At 44.9% G+C, this 23,323-nt stretch overlaps 1 protein-coding gene across 1 annotated transcript in view; it reads right to left on the reverse strand.

Moving 5' to 3' along the window:
* The window catches only part of LOC126484715 (fez family zinc finger protein 2-like), a 190,233-nt gene that overhangs the window by 162,385 nt on the left and 4,525 nt on the right, over window positions 1-23,323 (reverse strand). Inside the window, exons 3-5 of the mRNA XM_050108311.1 lie at window positions 22,392-22,676; window positions 21,627-21,866; window positions 7,468-7,736 (exon numbers count right to left, since the gene is read on the reverse strand). Of these exons, the coding sequence (XP_049964268.1) occupies window positions 7,468-7,736; window positions 21,627-21,866; window positions 22,392-22,676 (794 nt within the window). The remainder of the gene's footprint in view (window positions 1-7,467; window positions 7,737-21,626; window positions 21,867-22,391; window positions 22,677-23,323) is intronic.

A 23,323-nucleotide genomic window follows, 5' to 3' on the forward strand; every position in this document is an offset into this window, starting at 1 on the left:
ACAGGACAAACACTGCTTTTATTAACGGCAGAAAGGAATATCTTTTATAGCTAGCTCCAGCGCAACCGCTGTTACAGCAGAAGGCTGTTAACGGAAAAATTAGGGGCTTGCTGCAGCGATGCAGAAGAGCATAAGGATGAACATACACCGCGAGTTGTGTTCTCGCTACTGGAACACGACGTTTAAGTCTTACGTATATCTAGCAAATAATTTAAGATCGATCAATTGTTTTTTCGAAAATTTTTAAATACATCCGATATCAAAACTACCACTCTCAATCAGTAACATTTTTACATGTGTTTCGGTAATATCGGCGATTATGTATTTTGTATGAAAAGAGTTCAGAAAATTTGGGTTAAATTTTCCTATAACAGAATACTTAAGTGCAGCAACGTTTTACAAATGTCAAATATGGTTTAAGATTAGTCTAGTATGAGTACAAGATCAGTGATGAATTTTTTCAACAACATCCGTTAAACAAATGACGCTGTTTTATTCATTGATAAGATAGAATGCATTCAGCTCTTTTTTAATAGAATCCAGGGTCATTAGCTAAGAGCGTGGACCTAAAATCATCTGCCACAAAACAAAATTTAATCAGTAACAAGAAGAAAATGAACAACCTGATTGTCACATTGATGATGAATTATTTTAGAGAGAAAAATCAAATACCTAGGATTCTGGCTAACAGAACGCAGACAGCGTTTGAAAAACACAGTGCCGGCCGGAGTGGCCGTGCGGTTCTAGGCGCTACACTTTGGAACCGAGCGACCGCTGCGGTCGCGGGTTCGAATCCTGCCTCGGGCATGGATGTGTATGGTGTCCTTAGGTTAGTTAGGTTTAATTAGTTCTAAGTTCTAGGCGACTGATGACCTCAGAAGTTAAGTCGCATAGTTCTCAGAGCCATTTGAACCATTTTTTGAAAAACACAGAAATCGGATTTGTAATTGTGCTCTTTCATTTACGACGTGTTGTTGGTGCTGCTATAGGAAGTAGAAACGTGGACAGTTAAAATGTTATCCATGAAAGCTTTTGAACTATAGGTACACTGCTGCATACTCAGGATGCTATGGGATTACCATGTGACCAATGATGAGATACTTCACCAAACTGATAAAAATTTTGAAGTAGTAAAACGCAGTCAGTGTAATTTGGGGGTGGAAGCCTTTTCCGAAGCGAGACGTCCACTTTAATATGGTTTATCATTGAAGGAAAGATAGAAGGAAAAAGTGGACATAGTCACAGAAGAGTGGCAGATACTGTTGCACTCTCTTCAAGAATCCGAGTTTTGGGTGATTAATATAGTAGCAGAAGGATTTCGAATGGCAGGTGAATCTGCTAATTGACGCAAATAGTGGTCGCGACAGAATCTTACAAAATAGTCCTTTTTTCTGTTAATTCAATTTCAAAAGTCATGCATATACTGCTATTTAGCCTCAAAACAGCCCTCTTCCACAGGACTAAGATATTTAAGACATTCTGAGACGTTCCCAGTAGGGCACGTTTTACGTGTTTGATCGACGTGTGTCATTTAAACGCGCCTGTATTGTGATGGAGGTAGATCCAATAAATCTTTCGTCACTCCCACGATATTTACTTTCCTTCCTATGACGCGACAATTTTCCACATCGCTAAATACAGCCTCTGTGAACGTTCCTCGCAATAGGGAGCGGCGTCTGCACCAACAGTCCCCTCTTTCTTGTCGGCCGCTGTGGCCGAGCGCTTCAATCTGGAACCGCGCCGCTGCTACGGTCGCGGATTGGAATCCTGCCTCGGGAATGGATGTGTGTGATGTCCTTAGGTTAGTTAGCTTTAAGTAGTTCTAAGTCTAGCGGACTGATGACCTCAGATGTTAAGTCCCATAGTGTTTAGAGCCATTTGAACCATCTCTTCTTTCTTCAGCATTGTACACAATATTTTTAATGTCGCAGAGAAGACTTATGTCCTTTTCTGTGAGTATTAGCTCGTAGACGCATGTGATGATCCATAAATCGAATTACAGGAGAAGTATCGAAGACTATAATTATGGCAAGACGCAGGGGAGGGTGTTGTAGCTGAAGGACACTGTACCTAGGAACGAATGATGTTCAGTGGTCGGTGTTTCAGTCTAATGACCGATTTCTGGATGACATGAAAGAACGCCCACTAGAGTTCCCCATAAGCACTTTCCAGTATTTTCCACTGTTTTTATTGTGGCGAGACGTTAGATTGAGTTTTGTGCAGCGACTGTAACTGTTACGAATTCCACATATTCAGCTGCAGTACTTCTATAAAATATTTAAGTTACTTTTAGGCTGTTCGTAGCTCTTCAGATAGAGTTTTATATATTGAGTAAAATTATGAAAATTTTTAAAACTAGTTATAGAACGTGTGAACGTTTAAGCCATGGTTCGTTACCGTGCACCATCTTTTATTCTGAACCGGATTTTTTTTTATTTGCAAATAAACTGAGTTTCCCTGATGTGTTTACATTTTTCTCCGCCTCTAAAATGGAAATTTATTTCAAAATATTTTTAATTTGTAACTGGTTTTTGATAATACTTGTTCTTAATTTGATTTCCCTTACTGATTATTGCTGTTCAGTAGAGTAGCAATGTTGCACAGAGACTATTAAATACAGTATTGACAGGATTTTCTCAACTGAAAAATTTGAATAGAATATCTCGTTCCAAGGTACGTGACCATGTACTTTGGAACAGTTTTCTCACACTTAGAGTAAGTTTTTCAATTCCAGAAACATAAAGCACACATAAAGTAAATGCTATCATTTCAGAGCTGGCTACAGGCTAAAGTCTGGCAAGTGTTACAAGTTACATCGCTCTACTCTACGCTAAAACTTAGAGATTTAAAAATAAGCACTCTATGTCTCCTGTCGTTTTTTTGTGAAAAGTAGAAGTGCTCCCAACGCCGATTACAACAGATAAAATTAGGCAGTCTGTGCTACAGAATATCTCCGAAGCTCTCAATCATCCGAGCCGGAACAAAACAAATACGCCCTCCATGCCAGTCGATAACCAGTACCGCCACGCTGGGAAATAGTCACGCCGATGTGGTAAAAATGCCAAACCTTCGAAATTAAGGAAAGTGAAACGTTAATCAGCCTGAAGTTTTTAATCTCTCGGTGATGTGGCTTTACTGAAAACAGATGAGTGCTTACCTCCATCAGAGCTGTGTAACACCTCACATACCTACTTATAGTGTCATTCACCTACTTACAGGGCTGCCTGCGTTTTAAGGTCGAATCTGAACCTCAGTGATACTTCATGTTCCACATATTTTGATAAACCATTGTAACAGCTTAAGTTGTTGTGGTAATGAGTAAGCTGTTTATCTCAACAGGAAGAAACATAATATTGATTTTCAATTACATGAAGGACATTCGGAAAGTAAGCTGTGATCGGGCGCAAAATGGAAACCACAGTGAAAATCCGGTGAAGCTTTGCACAGATGTGCTGGGCAGTGTCTCTAGTATGTCCGTCGATAGCGTCACGCCGCTCTTTCAGTTCTGAGCGCACAGTGGGGGGCACGTGAAGATTCCTAGAAAATGGCGTCTCCCGCCGAGTATGAAGGCCTGATGAGAGATTTTACTTGATTTCAAGCAGCCCACGTAACAAACTGCCATGTGTCTTCTTCCTCATGACAATTCTCGGCCACACTCTGTAGGGGCAATGAAGACGCTCCTGCAGCGTTTTCGATGGGGAAGTGTTTGACCACCAACCATGAAGTTCGTAGTTTCTCCCCTGAGATTCACCTCTGGTCACATGAACCGCTGGCTATGAAGACAACATTTTGGCATAGACAACGAACTGCAGATCAGCGTAGAGAATTGGTGGAGAGCAGAGTCGGCTGCCTTCTGCGACGAGGGTACTGGAAACTTGGTACAACGCTATGACATATGTCTAAGAAACTTGGTACAACGCTATGACATATGTCTAAGTCGTAACGGCGACTATGTAGAGAAGTGGCTAGAGGCTGTAGCTAACTGTAAAAGATAAAGCATTTTTGATTTTTCAATGGTTTCCATTTCGGGACCGATCGGACCTTACTTCCCGAACACCTCACGTGCGTTTTTTGTCTGAAAATACTCATTTTAGGATCGTCCACCATGCGCATGATTTTTACGCTAAACTTTAATAACGGCCTGTATAGAAGATGTTTTTCATAATTCCACTCATTTCTAGTTCTGTGTTCCCACTACTGCGGTGTCTTCTTTCATATATGTGCAATGTCATGCAACATACTTTTGCAAATAATTTCAACGATTTAGAGTCAGGACCAGAGAAGCTCACAGAACAGGAGACATATCTGTCTACAATAAATACGTAAATCAGTTTTAAAATAATAATTGCATATTTAACAAAATGGCTCTGAGCACTATGGGACTCAACTGCTGTGGTCATAAGTCCCCTAGAACTTAGAACTACTTAAACCTAACTAACCTAAGGACATCACACACATCCATGCCCGAGGCAGGATTCGAACCTGCGACCGTAGCGGTCGTGCGGTTCCAGACTGTAGCGCCTTTAACCGCTCGGCCACTCTGGCCGGCGCATATTTAACAGCAGCTATTGCACATGCAATGAAATGTACACCGAAATAAGAAATTATTATTCAGAAATCGATTCAACATCTCTGGGCTCACAAAAAAAATATCAGCTGAGAGTCATACAAAACCAATCCATATACCGATTTCGTTCTATATTGGACCATATTCAGACTTAAACATAATCAGCTGAGCAGCTACAAAGGTACGTTCAGGCGAACAGTGAAAAAATAAGAGTTAGGTAGTTTTCCCCGGTGTTATGATTAGTTATTGTGAATCTGTGAGAAGAGAATAACATTTTAATGTACTACCAAAGTTTATAGACATCTTGTAAAAAGAAATTAACTATTACTGGGTAAAATGAGGTATTGCTTGAATGACTGCATTGGACTATTTCTTTTTGAACTCGGATGAGCACCATTGATATCCTGATAGCATACCGCTGGCCTTACTGCCCCCAGACGAATTTAAAAGAACGCAAAATCCCCAAGACTAGAATAGTTTTACAAAATCTCGAAAGATAGCCCGTACTTCAATGCGAGATGCTTATAATTATTTCCACAACGAAACTGTGTCTCGGAATCTGGCAGAAAACCCAAAGAGATTCTGGTCATACATAAAGCACACCAGTGCCAAGACGCAATCAATAACTTCACAGCGCGATAAAAACGGTGAAGTCACTGATGACAGTGCCACAAAAGCAGAGTTCTTACACACGGTTTACCGAAACTCCTTCGCTAAAGAAGACGAAGTAAATATTCCTGAATTCCAATCAAGAACAACTGCCAAGATGACAAACATAGTAGATATCCTCGGTATAGCAAAGCAGTTTAAATCATCTAATAAAGGTAAGGCTTCTGATCCAGATTTTATACCAGTTTCTTTCAGAGTATGCTGATACAATAGTTCCATATGTAGCAATTACAAACAATCGCTCGCTCACAGAAAGATCCGCACCTAAAGACTGGAAAATTGCTCTATTCACACCAATACCCAAAAAGGTAAGTAGGAGTTATCCGCTGAATTAGAGGCCCACATCACTAACGTCGATATGCAGTAGGGTTTTGGAACATACACTGTGTTCGAACAAAACGGTTTATTGACATAAAGTTAGCATGGATTCAGAAAAGATGGTTCTTGTCAAACACAAGTAGCTCATTATACTCAGAATTAATGAGTGATATCGTCAGGGGATATCAAATTGATTCCATATTTTTGGATTCCCAGAAGGCTTTCGACACCGTTCCTCACAAGCGTCTTCTAACCAAACTGCGTGCCTACGGAGTATCGCCTCAGTTCTGCGACTGAATTCGTGATTTCCTGTCAGAAAGGTCACAGTTCGTAGTAATAAACGGAAAGTCATCGAGTAAAACAGAAATAATATCCGACGTTCCCCAACGAAGTGTTATAAGCCCTCTGTTGTTCCTGATCTGTATTAACGACATAGGAGACAATTTCAGTAGCCGTCTTAGATGGTTTTGATAGCATCTGGGCCAGATGCCTTCCTGGCGTCTAAGGATCTTAACTGCAAAGTAATGAATGTCATTTTTTCTTCTGGTATTTTAATTATGTACATCATAAATCCTATTGAAGTACATAAGATAATTTTCCAACAAACATCAGAGAAGAAGTATACCATGAAGCATTTGTCAGTATACCTAGCTTCTTGAGTAGATGTCCATAACATGATCGTGGTTGAAGTCCACATATAATTCTTACTGCACGATTTTGAGCAATAAGCAATTTCTCTTTTACGGTTGAGCTGCCCACAACGTAATTCCATAAGACATTACTGGAAGAAAGTACGCAAAATGCGTCAACTTACTGATTTGCCCCTCCTCAAGATTTGCAATGATTCTAAGTGCAAATGTGACTGAACTAAGTAGTTTTAGGAGTTCCAAAATGTGTTTTTCACAGTTTAAATTCTCATTAATGTGGAGACCAAAAAATTTTGGAGTTTGTACCCTATTTGTCCTTTTCTCACCATGTGTTACACATATGATTGATATAGTACCTCCAGATGCGTGGACTGAATACGTTGTGTATTTTTAAAATTGAGAGTGAGACCATCCACTGAAAATCAGTGAATGAGTACTGTGTTTCAGCTGCACACGCTAGAGGGCCATATTGCCTATCTTACCACCGAAGGCAGTTTTTCCACCATTGTCATCGACTGGAAGTGCAAATATGCCTTGCCTGAACGCGCTGTGGAAGGATGACTGGTACGACGTAGCAGTCGTCAATAGTACCTCCCACAGTCTGAGACTGAACTGTTGCTGATGCGGATTCTCCATGGCCCACAAGTGGGTGTTGTGAAGATTAACGGTACCACCCCTCGCAAAGGCAGCCTCATCTGTGAATAGGATGGATGGCAGAAATTCCAACACCGTACTGTTCCGAGTGACGAACCAGAGGTAAAAGCGAGTCATCGGAGGCAAGTTCGTAGGTAATAATCCATGTGATAGGGATACTGGCAGTTGTTTCCCCATTATGGCGAACCTCCTGCCTGGCAATGGCACCAGGATCAATGTAAAAGATCTTTTTACCTCCAACTTCAAGTGAATGTACCTCTCTAGGAAGCACTGATACGTCCCCATGACCATGTTAACTCGTTATCCTCTCCGGGATCGTTTCCCCCAATTGCAAAATCAGCCTCTCTAGCCTGAAGATGGCCCAGTGTACACGGAAACTGGATCCTGAATAACGAATGAGATGCAAGTGGGAACTGGGTCCTGAATAATGAATGAGCTACAGGTGTGGTTGTTCAGAGAATGACATCAGTCGAGTACCGTGTCTAGCAGCAGTCAACGACGGATTGCACGAAAGACAAAATATTTGGGGATGGTAGAATGAGATTGGCAAGCACGCCGCGTGAAAAGTAGGCCGTCTGGCGGCCGGGACGGCGCCGTCGACGGCTGTCTTACCGGTGCTGGCTGAGGCTGATCTCGTGGCCGAAGGTCTTGTTGCAGAGCTCGCAGGCGAAGGGCCGCTTGCCGTTGTGCGAGCGCCGCGCGTGCACCTCGAGCCCGTGCGGCGTCGAGAACATCTTCTCGCACTTGACGCAGCTGTAGACGTCGCCCAGCGGGACGCCGACGCCCACGCCGACGCCCACGCCCACGCCGCGCAGCAGGTGGTGGTGGTGGTGGTCGTGGTACTGGCCCATCAGCGAGTGCCGCAGCCGGAACAGCTGCTCCTCCTCGGCGGACGCGCCGGCCGCCCCCGAGCCGCCCCCGGTGCCACCGTAGCCGCCCCCGGAGGCGGAGCCGGACCCGCCGCCGCCGCCCCCGGAGGCTGACGTCGCCATGGCTGCCGCCGCCGCCGCCGCCTGCACCACGACCGACTGAGTGGATGGGTTGCATTTACTCCTAGTGAGGTGCTATCACTTTACTATCAACGTCATTTTGAAACGAGTCTATCTTATCTCCCCTCCTTCAACATGGCCTACCTGCTTCCGTCATGAGCGATTTTCAACTGGATATACAAGGTGAAAATTATTGAACTATATTGAAAAGAAACGTTAATTGGTCAAAGAATACAGTACTGCCCGACATAGAAAAGATGTACAACATACTTCGTTGTTCTTTTTCGGATAATAACACAATTTTATTTAATACACCAAAGCCGGATACCAATGTAGCAAAGAAGAGCAATTTGTATATGTAATTATTCAGATGTGCACTTCCTTAAAATAGATCTCTGAATCCAGTTTGGTAATGGTGCAGTAGCCCCATACTTAACAATCATATATAACCGTTCGCTCGCCGTAGGATCCGTACCCCGTCCCGAAAGACTGGAAAGTCGCACAGGTCACACCAATATTCAAGAAAGGTAGTAGGAGTAATCCACTAAATTGCAGGCCCATATCGTTAACGCCGATATGCAGCAGGATTGTAGAACATATATTGTGTTCGAACATTATGAATTAACAGCCGGCCGCGGTGGCCGTGCGGTTCTAGGCGCTGCAGTCCGGAGCCGCGCTGCTGCTACGGTCGCAGGTTCGAATCCTCCCTCGGGCATGGGTGTGTGTGATGTCCTTAGGTTAGTTAGGTTTAAGTAGTTCTAAGTTCTAGGGGACTGATGACCACAGCAGTTTAGTCCCATAGTGCTCAGAACCATTTGAACCATTTTTTTTTTTAATTAACTCGAAGAAAACGGTCTATTGACACACAGGGTTTAGAAAGCATCGTTCCTGTGAAACACAACTAGCTCTTTATTCACATGAAGTGTTGAGTGCTATTGACAAGCGATTTCAGACCGATTCCGTATTTCTGGATTTTCGGAAGGCTTTTGACACTGTACCACACAAGCGCCTCGTAGTGAAATTGCGAGCTTATGGAATATCGTCTCAATTATGTGACAGGATATGTGATTTCCTGTCAGAGAGGTCGCAGTTCGTAGTAATCGACGGAGAGTCATCGAGTAAAACAGAAGTGATTTCTGGTGTTTCCCAAGGTAGTGCCAAATGCCCTTTGCTGTTCCTCATTGGTTGCTTGCAGATGACGATGTCGTTTATCGACTAATAAAATCATCAGAAGATCAAAACAAGCCGCAGAACGATTTAGAAAAGATATCTGAATGGTGTGGAAAGTGGCAATTAACCATAAATAACGAAAAGTGTTAGGTCATCCACATGAGTGCCAGAAAGAATTCGTTGAATTTCGGTTACACGATAAATCAGTCTAATTTAAAAGCCGTAAATTCAACTAAATACCTACGTGTTACAATTACGAACAACTTATAATGGAAGGAACTCATAGAAAATTTTGTGGAGAAGGCTAACAAAAGACTGCGTTTTATTGGCAGTACACTTAGAAAATGTAACAGCCTACTAAGGAGACTGCCTACACTACGTTTGTCCGTCTTCTTTTAGAATACTGCTGCGCGGTGTGGGATCCTTACCAGGTAGGACCGACGGAGTACATTGAAAAAGTTCACAGAAAGGCAACACGTTTTGTATTATCACTAAATATGGGAGAGACTGTCACAGAAATGATACAGGACTTGGGCTGGAAATCATTAAAAGAAAGGCGTTTTTCGTTGCGACGGAATCTTATCACGAAATTACAATCACCAACCTTCTCCTCCGAATGCGAAAATATTTGTTGACACCGACCTACATAGGGAGAAACGATTGCCACGATAAAATAAGGGAAATAAAAAAATGGCTCTGAGCACTATGGGACTTAACGTCTGAGGTCATCAGTCCCCTAGAACTTAGAATTACTTAAACAGAACTAACCTAAGGACATGACACATATCCATGCCCGAAGCAGGATCCGAACCTTCGACCGTGGGGAAATCAGAGCTCGTACGGAAAGATGTAGGTGTTCATTCTTTCCAAACGCTATACGAGATTGGAATAATAGAGAATTGTGAAGGTGGTTCTATGAACCCTCTGCCAGGGACTTGAATGTGATTTACAGAGTATCCATGTTGGTGTAGATGAATGAATGGCTGGTCGTCTGCTGACCACAGATAGTGAATGTAGAGTCTATAATCATCTTTTAGACGGTTCTCTGGTCACCTTTGGTCGAACCAACGAGAGGAAATATACCAGGACATCAGAGGGCCTGGAATGTGGCTGACCAATACGGTGATAAGGTCCTTCCCCACTTCTGGGGAAGCGCAGGATGACCGGATGAACGGCCAAGTTTCAGCACTCTGTCGCTGGTTCCTGAGGTGTGAAGGCGTGTTTTATGTGTGCTCCAGAGAAACAAATTTAAATGAAAATGGTATGCATGCGCAATATTTAAGAGTAGATAAACTAATAACTTCTCTTTTTAGAAGCTTTGGTGGGAGGCTCATGTAAATTGTTCGGAAAAAGGTAGGCAGGTAAAAAATTCATGGGGAAAATAGGATTCTTCGGAAGTGACAAAGAAACGACGTGTCGTAATTATAAGACGAAATGCTAGCGTGTGGTAGTATTAAGATTAAATACTTGCGTGTGTAAATCTAAGTTGACATACTTAAGATTTCCGTGTGCAGAACTTGAATTAGAGACAAGCACTTCCACGTGGTGAGTACAGTGTGAGTCTCAACCAGACTATGAGACAATAAAAAGAATTAGAAGTGCTTGTCCTAGCATTCAGTTGAGGATCCGAGTGTGAGATAAATAAGATACGAAAACTTCCATTATGAGATACATTCGTGTGACGCCAGCTTGATATTCAGATACTCTGAGAGTGAATTAAGGTGAGTCAGCTATCTACTCGTCAACAACCATGTGGGTTGCATTGCACAGGCAGATGTGCGTAAATCCTCCAGAGTTGTGGTAGGAAAATTATTACGTAGGTCAGTGACGTGTGAATCTTGGATGAGAATTGTTTAATCGGGGAAAGCAGAACGAGTAGATAACCAAACATTTTGTTTTTGAGAAGTGTTTTATACTGCTAGGGTGATTAATTTTTTGTATTTAATCTCTCTGATTTGCATGAGACAGTAGCGAATTAGGTTCAAATACGGTGCGTCAAGCATGATTTTTCCTAGTTCAGCACGAAAGTCAGGAAATTCGTTATGTTGCTAATGAATGAGGTTAAGATAGTGTGGGAGAGAATGAAGTAGCGAAAGATTCCATATTAATCTAGAAAGCGCACAGTAGCAATAAACCGAAACATTACGAGACCATATAATGATAAAATTCTTATGTTATGTTGTGCCCATTGGGTGGAGAATCCCTTGTTTAACTATCGTGTTTAAGTGTAATGCAAGAAATTTTGCAACATTTGCGTGAAAGAATTTACTGTAATAAAATAGGAGGTACGTGAAACAAGTAGTGGTCTTGATTACTGAGTTGTGGGTAGCCATTTTGTTGAGTTATTTAAACATAACCTCCATTTTCTTGCTGTGATGTCTAACCTTTGATTAGAATAAATACCACACAAAGGAAATGTGGTCTTGCCAGGGTGGAGTGAGTCCATGAGAAAAGTGCAGAAGCTATTTGTCAGATGCGTTATCCATTCCGTTGCGTTATAGCTTAACTGATAGCCACTAGCATACTTGCAGTGGGTATGATAAATGATGAACATATTTCTGATGTACGAATAACAATTGCACTCGCTTGGCAGGCCTGACTACTAGATGCCACAGAATGGGGTTGGAACCTCCCATTAGTCACAAACGACGGCGTGACTCACTTCATTCAACATGTAAACGTCACTGCAGGTATTCGGATTTAGATGATGACATGTTTGATATGTCTGCCGCCATTGGCGATGTCGTTGCGCACAAGAATAGCGAAATTCTTCATGACCCGCTGAAGTGTCGTAATATCGATGCTGCCGATGACCTCCTGAATGGCTTTTTTCGGCTCAGTAATGGTTTCGGGGTTATTGCTGTACATTTTGTCTTAAATATAGCTCCACAAAAAGGACTCGTATGTGTTTAGATCCGGAGGATGTGGCGGCCAAACGAGGCCGATGCCAATGGCCTCTGGGTACCCCAGAACCAGAATGCGGTCCCCGAAGTGCTCCTCCAGGACATCACTTTTCTGCTTCGATAGAGTCGTTTTGGATAATGGGGATGAAATCATCTTGCAAAAAATTCACCTACCGTTCAGTAGTCACCGTGCCATCAAGGAGTATCGCACCGATTATTCCGTGACTGGACATTGCACGCCAGACACTCACCCGACGAGGGTGAAAAGACTTCTCGATCGCGAAATGCGGATTCTCAGTCCTCCAAATGTGGCAATTTTGCTTGTTGACGAACCCATTCAAATGAAAGTGGGTTTCGTCGCTAAACCAAACCATACTAATTCCCATCATGCCCCGCGGGCAACCGTGCAGTTTGAACGCCCTAACGCAAACCGTTCAGAAGTTATGACGATTTTATTTCATGTAGTTCAATAACTGTCACCTTGTATTTCTATATAATGCGGAGCTAATGAATGCTTTGCGGGTCGTATCGTGACTGTGCGTGCGGTCTCCACACCTTGAGGAAACGTAATCATCAGCCTCTATCAGAGGTGACCTTATCCACAAAGACCTCTGATTTCATGTTACATTTTTGTTAATGCACAGACAACTAAAATTATTTATGTGTAGCCGGCCGAAGTGGCCGTGCGGTTAAAGGCGCTGCAGTCTGGAACCGCAAGACAGCTACGGTCGTAGGTTCGAATCCTGCCTCGGGCATGGATGTTTGTGATGTCCTTAGGTTAGTTAGGTTTATTTAGTTCTCAGTTCTAGGGGACTAATGACCTCAGAAGTTGAGTCCCATAGTGCTCAGAGCCATTTGAACAATTTTTTATTTATGTGTAAATGAGTATCTAAATTCGCCCCTGAATTTAGTGCCTCTTCGATGTAGTTGTACCGTAATGAGACTGATTTCTCGAGAATACTGGACTTTCCGAACGATTACGTGAAAGGCCCATGTTTTGTTGCTGCCAACCTATGCGTGCTGTTCATGTGGTCTCCACGCTCGACACAAGCAGAAAGGCCCCGCCGAAGGGGATGGAAGGCGGTGTGGTTCGGACGGTAGCGAGTGAGAAGAGCAACGACGGACGATGTGAGAGAGTGGGAAAAGTACTGACAAAACTAATATTTCGGATAGAATGTCGATAGTGCAAGGAAAATGTGACTATTGCAAGTAAAAAAATGAGACAAGTACAGAAGTGATGTCAAGGTTCGACAAAATGTCTGACATGATGAAACAACTTTGTGCAATAGATACCGCTTTCGTAAATTAACTGTTTGTACAGAAAAAATAAAGTGGTAAACATAAATTTGGAACTAAAATCGACTAATTGTGGGCTTTTTCTTTAATTTAATCATCTTCACACAAAAAATAGCCGTGAAAGGAGTGGGGTACTTGAGCCATTGTAATGTCCCCACAGAAAATGCCCTCTACCACGCACCAATTAATCATTTTCAATCAAACCATCCACATTCATTCACTTTGGAAAAGTTATCTGATCTGATTTTCTCGTAATATATGCGGCGACAGCTCGACGACGCCAAAGTATTTTCTAGTGCGTTTATTCTTTGAAATAACAGAGATGCATATATGCATTCTCCATGGTTGTTGGAGAGTGGTAACTAGGACAGCTTCTGGAGTATCTGTTGAGGGATTGACGTGTTTCTGAGAGATACATACTCCGCTTTTCTTCTCGCTAAAGCGAGCCAATTAACATTTGTACCGCTAGTGGTTTGTTTGAATAGAAAGAGACTGTAAACGGAAAATAATTAAGACGTGGAATCACCGGAGATCTGGACATGTAATGGAGATGGATTTAATACACAATTTCGTTCATAAATAAGGTTTGTGATTTTTTTGGTCTGGAGTGAATGAACGAATGAATTTTTCTTCTGAATCATTTGATGATCACGTTGGCGCTGTAATTAGTGGGGAAGTTTCAGCTGTGTCGAATAGAGCCTGCAATCACTGAGTCTGTGTTAAATCGTCCAAAAAGGCTTCGTACACATCTGGAATTCGCAATCTTTCGTAAAAGGAACAAATTGTCCAAACGATTGATTCTCCCGACTGAATGCAGTGTTTAACAGTAATAATAAATGTAAAGATCTCTTACAGCAAGCCAGCCGCTGATTACCAAGACGAAGGACTCCACCAAAGATTCTGTTTGGCTGATTTCACGTAATGAAATATTATATTAAAAACTGTACACAGATAAAGGAGAGAAAGAGAGAGAGCGAATGAAAATAGAGACAATACTAATAATCCTCCATTAGTCTAACTTTTCGCCTGTCTTATCACGGATCAGCCAAGAACTGGGAGGCCCTTACTTTACTGTATAGATTTATGTGTGAAGGTGAAGGGATCTTAAAGGCAACAGATACACGTCTATACAGACAAGACATTACACAGAGATAGCGGCTAGCTGCATTCATCATAATTCTTAGATGAAGAGACGGCAACTTATTATCCGAACATTTAAAAAATGTTAAACCGTGGCTGGCTCGCCTTCATGTCGTTTGTTCTTTGGAATTTTGTTGCAATCGAGTGGCGTCTTATTTTTCCCTGAGTTACTACCATAAAGAGTTGCTGGCTTGCCTCCATCAGTTTCAGCATTTCAACAGCAGCGCTTATCGATTCTAGTACTGCTGTAGCATCTTTGGTGTGACCGCTATATTTCCGTGTTGTGGTGTGTGTGGCAGTCGGTCGGTTGGGACAGAGCAGCAAGGAAGTCTCCGCAGCGCTGGATCAGATTGTGAGGTGCTAGCTTTGAGATTGTTCAAATGGCCCTGAGCACTATGGGACTTAACTTCTGAGGTCATCAGTCCCATAGAACTTAGAACTACTTAAACCTGACTAACCTACGGACATCACACACATCCATGCCCGAGGTAGGATTCGAACCTGCGACCGTAGCGCCCGCGCGGCTCCAGACTGTAGAGCCTAGAACCGCTTGGCCACTCCGGCCGGCTAGCTTTGAGAGCTACAAAGTTCGTTGCCCACCGAACCTGGACATTGAAGTTTAGTGATCACTTAACCTGTCATGAAACGTCTACTGTTGTGACATCTCTTCGTTCACTGCCGGTTGTTGCTTCCTGGGCCGTTCCGGCTAGCAACAACGTAAGGTGTGTTGGAGTCGGCGAAATTTTGCATCTGTCTTCCTGTATGGTCTTTAACTATTAAATTGGTTGTTACTTATCAGTGAAGAGCACCAGCGGTATTTTCTGCCTTGTGGCCGTTAACACCCCAGTTACCTGCCCTGGTCGTTAGTGTAGTTTTCTGGCAGTGTGCCTTTCCTCGCCGTGTTGATGCTGTCTGGCACAGTGTGTAGTTCGACAGCCTTTTAGTTGTTTGATCATATATTTTTCTTAAGAGTGGTTATTGTGCCTTGGTTGTTTTTAGATGCCAATTCTGAAGATGTAGTGTGTCTAGTATCTTCGTCCTCGGCAGATATTTTCCGTTGTCGTACCGTTGGTCGGGCGGAAGGGAATTAAGCTGCTGTCGGTTCTTCCAGCCATCCCTGGGTGGGGTTGCCATCCGATTATTCAGCTTTTAGTCTTCGCTGCCTGTCTTACCTCACCTCACATTAGAGCTACCTCCTCAGGCTGACCATGGAACACTTCTGAGCGTCACTGTTCTGTTGGCTTTAGATTGTGATTTTCATTTTACTCTTATGTACTGTGCGAGGGCTTCAGCCGTCTATTAATTTAGTTTGTTTCAATTTTAAAATTAGGCCTTCAGCTGATTAAAATTAAAATTTGAAGATTGATTTGTTAAAAAGTATGTTTTGAAAGTTAGTTCTATCTAAAATTCTTGTTATCCAGGTCCTAAGCCCTGAGTTGTTTAATGTCTTGTGTGTGGCTTTAGCCGAGTATTTACGTGAAATTTATTTAATGTAAGGCCTTCAGCCACATGTATTCTTTAAAGTGATTTTTATAACTTGTGTGCAGGCCTTCAGACATTCTTGTTTTTGGTGTGGTTTTGGACCTTCATCCCAGGAGGTATCGCAAGTTTTCTTAACTACTCCTTCAGCCGTGTTGTTTTAATTTGATCTTTTTAAGTCAATGTGTAATTAAGTGGTTCTTAGGAAAATAAAAGTTTGTGTGTTTTGTGCAACTAACAGTAACTGATTACGGCCCCCTCCACAACCACAACTTGATCCACTCTATCCTGCGAAACGAGATTTCAGTTCTCAATCAGGCTAGCCTCCACGTTGCAGGTAAAACAGAGCACATTATTGCTATGCACTGAGAAACATCTCTTCAAAGGAATAAGACGTTCATCGCACCAAAAACTAAGGGATTCAAAAAGGGAAGGAAGGAAGATTGAGTTTAACGTGCCGTCGACATCGAGGTCACTGGAGACGGAGCACAAGCTCGGATTGTGTCAAGGATGGGGAAGGAAATTGGCGGAGCCCTTGCAGAGGAACCATACCGGTATTTCCCTGAGCTATTTAGGGAAACCACGGAAAATCTAGATCTGGATGACCGCACGCGGATTTGAACCGTCGTCCTCCCGAATGCGAATCCACTGTGCTAACCACTGCGCCACCTCGCTCGGTACTGAGGGATTCAGTGCTCATGAAAACACTGCATGTTGCAGATCTTCTCTCGAACACTTCCTTTTGGCCTTAGATACATCACAGAAATGTAAAACAGATGCCCAAATAAAAAAGTAAAAGGACAGTTACATGGCATAAAAGTTAATAGACGGTTCTTGTATCACAGAGTAAACATACAAAAAAGATTCAATTGATTAACTACGCACGAACTGCAGTTAAAATTTCACACTGCATACTGCAGTCATAGTATAACGTCTATATTACGTCCCTTCCCCTGTCGCAAAACGGACGCACCCAGCACATCGCATAAGGCGTCAGACGTCATAAGGACTAGCAAAACGCCAACGCCACTATGAGGTTACCTTATCGGACAGAATACTTCCGAGTGTACATATATGACAATCAAACGAAAGTACATGGTTATTCGTAAGTACGTCTGAAGTTCAGACGAGAACTGCGTGAAAATTACGAAATACACATATAAAAAAGACAAATATCAGAGCAGAGTGTAGAGCATCATCTCTCCATGTCTCTGTCAATAATACAGCGTAGGGAGCAGGCGAGTCTGAAAATGTATACAAAGCATCCGCTCTGCAGTGCCGCAATGGATCAGTCCGTGTCTGCAGACAGGCAACTCCGTGAACAGATTTGCAAAACAGGTTGCTGTCACACATTTCTGGACAATTCGTGGCAGCAATTCCAGTGAAACGCGCACGGATGTTGAAGTTTTCTGCGACATAAACAGAGCCCATAATGAGACCTGTAAGGACAGATGCTCTGCCGGCCGCGGTGGTCTAGCGGTTCAGGCGCTCAGTCCGGAACCGCGCGACTGCTACGGTCGCAGGTTCGAATCTTGCCTCGGGCATGGATGTGTGTGATGTCCTTAGGTTAGTTAGGTTTAAGTAATTCTAAGTTCTAGGGGACTGGTGACCAGATGTGTTAAGTCCCATAGTGCTCAGAGCCATTTGAACCATTTTTGAACAGATGCTCTATCCGCTGATATGGGTCTGTTTCTGTGCGCCACGTAGTTTTTGCGCAGCTGCGTTCTGAAACCCTGGATGTATTTATGAATAATCCTGTTCATGTCTGCCATCAATTGCAGTTTTTAGGTTGGTGCATAAATTCGTAGCGGTTTTTTTTTCTTTGCATGTTGGTATTTTGCTTGCCATGAGTTCATTTATCGACTGTCATTTTTTTATTTGTAGGTCACTGTTCCTATTTGAGTTAAAATTTTGTCATTCTGTCATTTGGAGATAGTGAGAGCAGCTCTGGACTCCAGAAAACGAAGTGCCAAGTGGAGAAATCGATACATTGCCGACAAATTCTTCTGCTTGAGTTCAATAGAGGAGTGACAGGAGAGGAGGCAGCGAGTAACATTTGCGCCTTGTATGGGGGTAATTCCATTGGACAGAGCACCCCCAAGAAAATATTTTTTGTCGTTTTAAGGAAGATTGCTTTTGCTTTTGTGACTCCACGTCCAGAAAGGCCTTAGGGGTTTGATGAACATCGTTTGAACGTGTTAATCCGCAATGACCCATTTCAGCGTACTCGAGAACTGGCAGACGTGAATGCAATGGGTAAGGCTGATAAACAGAGTGTGTGCGTACCGCATGCTCTAGGCCAAAATCACAAAGATCATCGGGTGGCCATATGTGAATCTCTGATTACTCATCATCAATTGGCCCATGAGTAACACCGACCGTTCCCATCCTATAACGTTACTGATGACGAGAAATTGTGTCTTTATGCTAACATGAGGGAAAGGAAGGAATGGTTGAGTCCAAACAAAGTAACAACCGCGCATACAAAGGCCTGCGCGTACCCACAAAAGATAACGATATGCATCTGGTGAAATACACTCCTGGAAATTGAAATAAGAACACCGTGAATTCATTGTCCCAGGAAGGGGAAACTTTATTGACACATTCCTGGGGTCAGATACATCACATGATCACACTGACAGAACCACAGGCACATAGACACAGGCAACAGAGCATGCGCAATGTCGGCACTAGTACAGTGTATATCCACCTTTCGCAGCAATGCAGGCTGCTATTCTCCCATGGAGACGATCGTAGAGATGCTGGATGTAGTCCTGTGGAACGGCTTGCCATGCCATTTCCACCTGGCGCCTCAGTTGGACCAGCGTTCGTGCTGGACGTGCAGACCGCGTGAGACGACGCTTCATCCAGTCCGAAACATGCTCAATGGGGGACAGATCCGGAGATCTTGCTGGCCAGGGTAGTTGACTTACACCTTCTAGAGCACGTTGGGTGGCACGGGATACATGCGGACGTGCATTGTCCTGTTGGAACAGCAAGTTCCCTTGCCGGTCTAGGAATGGTAGAACGATGGGTTCGATGACGGTTTGGGTGTACCGTCCACTATTCAGTGTCCCCTCGACGATCACCAGTGGTGTACGGCCAGTGTAGGAGATCGCTCCCCACACCATGATGCCGGGTGTTGGCCCTGTGTGCCTCGGTCGTATGCAGTCCTGATTGTGGCGCTCACCTGCACGGCGCCAAACACGCATACGACCATCATTGGCACCAAGGCAGAAGCGACTCTCATCGCTGAAGACGACACGTCTCCATTCGTCCCTCCATTCACGCCTGTCGCGACACCACTGGAGGCGGGCTGCACGATGTTGGGGCGTGAGCGGAAGACGGCCTAACGGTGTGCGGGACCGTAGCCCAGCTTCATGGAGACGGTTGCGAATGGTCCTCGCCGATACCCCAGGAGCAACAGTGTCCCTAATTTGCTGGGAAGTGGCGGTGCGGTCCCCTACGGCACTGCGTAGGATCCTACGGTCTTTGCGTGCATCCATGCGTCGCTGCGGTCCGGTCCCAGGTCGACGGGCACGTGCACCTTCCGCCGACCACTGGCGACAACATCGATGTACTGTGGAGACCTCACGCCCCACGTGTTGAGCAATTCGGCGGTACGTCCACCCGGCCTCCCGCATGCCCACTATACGCCCTCGCTCAAAGTCCGTCAACTGCACATACGGTTCACGTCCACGCTGTCGCGGCATGCTACCAGTGTTAAAGACTGCGATGGAGCTCCGTATGCCACGGCAAACTGGCTGACACTGACGGCGGCAGTGCACAAATGCTGCGCAGCTAGCGCCATTCGACGGCCAACACCGCGGTTCCTGGTGTGTCCGCTGTGCCGTGCGTGTGATCATTGCTTGTACAGCCCTCTCGCAGTGTCCGGAGCAAGTATGGTGGGTCTGACACAGCGGTGTCAGTGTGTTCTTTTTTCCATTTCCAGGAGTGTACCTACGCTGTGCTTCCCGGAGGTTTAACCATCACTGCTGACATTTATCGTCAACAAGTCAGACGTCTTGCACTCACAGTCCAAGAAAAACGACCAGGACGACCGTGTGAAGTGCTGCTACTCCACGATAACGCCCGTACACTTTCTGCGAGGTAGACAAAAAACACTTTACAGGAGTTCGATTGGGAAGTCATTCCCCACCCACCTTATTCATCTAATCTTGCGACCTCATATTGTCACCTGTCCCGCCCTCTGTGGAACAACGTTCAGGAAACTTCCTTTCTGGACGAAAATGGGCTCCGAACATGGTACGACGATTTCTTCGCCTCGAAACAACGTTATTTCCAGTCACCGACACGAGAAGTTGCACCAGCTTTGGTAGACTGTTGTAAATAGTCCAGGAGAATATACACCGAAGCGCCAAAGAAACTTGCATAGGCATGAGTATTGAAATACAGAGATATCTAAACAGGTTGAATATGGCACTATGTTCGACAATGCATATATAAGACAACAAGTGTCTGGCGCAGTTCTTAGATCGGTTACTGTTGCTACAATGGCAGGTTATCAAGATTTAAGTGAGCTTGAACGTGGTGTTATAGTCGGTGAACGAGCGATGGGACACAGCACTCCGAGGTAGCGATGAAGTGTACCCTGAATATCGTCCGGTAAAACATCAAATCTCCGACATCGCTGCGGCCGGAAAAAGATCCAGCAAGAACTGGACCAACAACGATTGAAGAGAATCGTTCAGCATGACAGACGAGCAACCCTTCCGCAAACTGCTGCGGTATTCAGTGCTTGACCAGCAACAAGTGTCAGCTTGTGAACCATTCAACGAAACATCATCGATGTGGGCTTTCTGAGTGAAGCCCCACTCGTGCACCGTTGATGCCTGCATGATACAACGTTTTACGCCTCGCCTGGGCCCGTCAACACCGACATTGGAGTGTTGATGACTGGAAACATGTTGCCTAGTCGGTCAAGTATCGTTCAAATTGTATCGAGCGGATGGACGCGTACGGGTATGGAGAGAACGTCATGAATCCTTGGACCCTGCATGTCAACAGGGGACTGTTCAAGCAGTTGGAGGCAGGTGCGGGGCTTGTGTAGTTGGAGTGATATGGGACCCCTGATACGTCTAGGTACGACTCTGACAGGTGACACGTACGTAAGCATCCTATCGGATCACCTACATCCATTCACGTTCATTGTGCATTCCGACGGACTTGGGTAATTGCATCAAGACAATGAGACACCCCGTACGTCCAGAAATGCTACAGAGTGGCTCCAGGAACACCCTTCTGAGTTTAAAGACTTCCGCTGCTCACCAATCCCTTCAGACATGAACATTGTTGAGCAGATCTGGGATGCCTTGCAACGTCCTTTTCGGAAGAGATCTCCACCTCCTCGTACTCTTTATGGACAGCCCTGCAAGATTCGTGTTGTCAATTCTTTAGAGCACAACTTCAGTGCCACGTCGTGTTACTTCTGCTTGTCCACAGGGGCCCTAAACGATATTAGGCAGATGTACCAGTTTCTTTGGCTCTTCAGTGTAGTATTAATGACTAACGTCTCTGTTATGTGTATCTGTTGCGTTTATTACACTTATTGAAAAACGCTATGGAACTTGTGCACCAACGGAATATTATCCGCTATTGGCCAGTTTTGTCTATAACCGCATTGTGAAGTTGTCCTTCATGTGGAGAGACCAATACACCAGTACAGGGGCCTGTTATCATGCGCGACAAGTCTCAGACCAGATTCTTTGTCACTGCTGGAGAATGACAGACGCTTTAACCAGCGAGAGAGATTGTCGTTGAGCAGCGGACGCACCTGGACGGCGCCGAGGCTGAAGTAGAGCGAGGGCGCGGCCAGCAGGTTGCGGTTGCCGTCGACCAGGTCCTTGTGCTGCTGCTGGTGCTGCTGGTGCTGTTGGTGCTGCTGCTGCTGGTGGTGGTGGTGCAGCGCGGCTGCCGCCGCAGAGGGGTACAGCGAGGGCGGGAAGGCGAAGCCCGCCGCCGACGGCGCCGACAGCTGGCGCGCCAGGAAGTAGTCGCCGCCGCCGCTGGGGTCCTGTCGGCAGGTGGCAGCACCGCGCTGCTACAGCTCGCGCAAGATAACGCCGCGCCGCCGAAGGAACGGGTTCTCATCGTGAGGGTGGGGTGAGTCCATCCCTCCGTTCTAAAAAGGCGGCTGCCTCGATACATGTCTGCTCACCAGATCACTTCGAGCTCGGATCATCTGGAGTTTTTTTGTGCCGCATTACACTACACAAAGTGGTAAAAATTTCACACGACTGTATACGGGAGTTCCTTCGTTTTCTTTGAGGTGGAAAAATGTTCCTACATTTTTGGATTCCATGTGGACATGAGAGAGATTTTGTGGGTGCTTCAACAGTTTGCTCTTCCCAGCTTACATGCTGATCCAAGTTTTAGTTTATTTTGATTGGGTGATTGGGTAGGATTCCTTACATCGGAACAGTCAGAGAATACGACTGGTCAGTGGCCCAGACTTTACAATTTGAGCTTCGATGTGCCTTCTTAGCTATTGGTGGCAGTTTTGTGTATGAGACGTGCAGCCGTGGGTGGGCGTGCCTACCTGGTGCTGGTGCTGCTTGGCGATGAGGTCGGCGAACGGCAGTCCGGGGTAGAGGAACGACCGCGTCACCGACACCGTCGTCTCGGCGAAGGAGGCGGCCGGGGGCGGCACGGGGGCGGCGCCGAAGGCGGTGGGCTGCTGGCCGGACGTGGGGGGCGGCGGGGGCGGGAGAGGCAGCGGCAGCGGGGGCGCGCGCGGCGCGTCGGGCCGCAGCAGCGCCGACACGCTGAACGTCTCGGAGCGCTTGAGCGGCGCCGGGTGCGGGGGCGGCGGCGGGGGCGGCACCTGCGGGCCAAGGCACCAGCGCACGCGCTGCTGAAAGACTAGATCCAGCCTGCGTTTCAATAATTATGAAATCCGACAAGTGATAGGGTACAGCAAATCGTGAGCTACGCGATTCACTGCCGAAAAGAAATAAACTAGAGGAGCCAGTCATTCTGGATTTATCATCATCGTCGTCATCGAGGATTACACTTTTTTGGCCGTTTCACTTCACATATATACTGGAACCCGCTACCTTCGGATTGATGTTCTGTACTCTTTCCGCTTTGGTAAGTGCTGCCTGGAAGCCACGCTAACAGAAGCGTCTCATTTCTCGCCGTTACAGTGCCAAAAATGGTATTTTTCTTGTAAATGCTCAGCCACCCGGCCCTCACATTTTTATCACTTTCATTTCTGGTCAAGTAGTGGCTTTTGCTTATTAGAGTTTGAGATTGGCATTCGAAAAATTCATGACCATCTATCCCTGTCCTACATTAAGATTAAATGATGCAGATTGTCGAAAACTTCCGAAGCTGTAAGGTGGCTCATGGTTCATAATCTTTACATGAATTTGTACTGTTCATTTTCTTTGTTTTTTAATTAAAGTCATGGATATTCAAAGGCAAAGATAAAAAAAGAGAAAGAAACAAGTATGGAAAACACATTGCAAA

Source organism: Schistocerca serialis, chromosome 6 (assembly GCF_023864345.2).
Source record: "Schistocerca serialis cubense isolate TAMUIC-IGC-003099 chromosome 6, iqSchSeri2.2, whole genome shotgun sequence".
Taxonomy (NCBI): Eukaryota; Metazoa; Arthropoda; class Insecta; order Orthoptera; family Acrididae; genus Schistocerca; species Schistocerca serialis.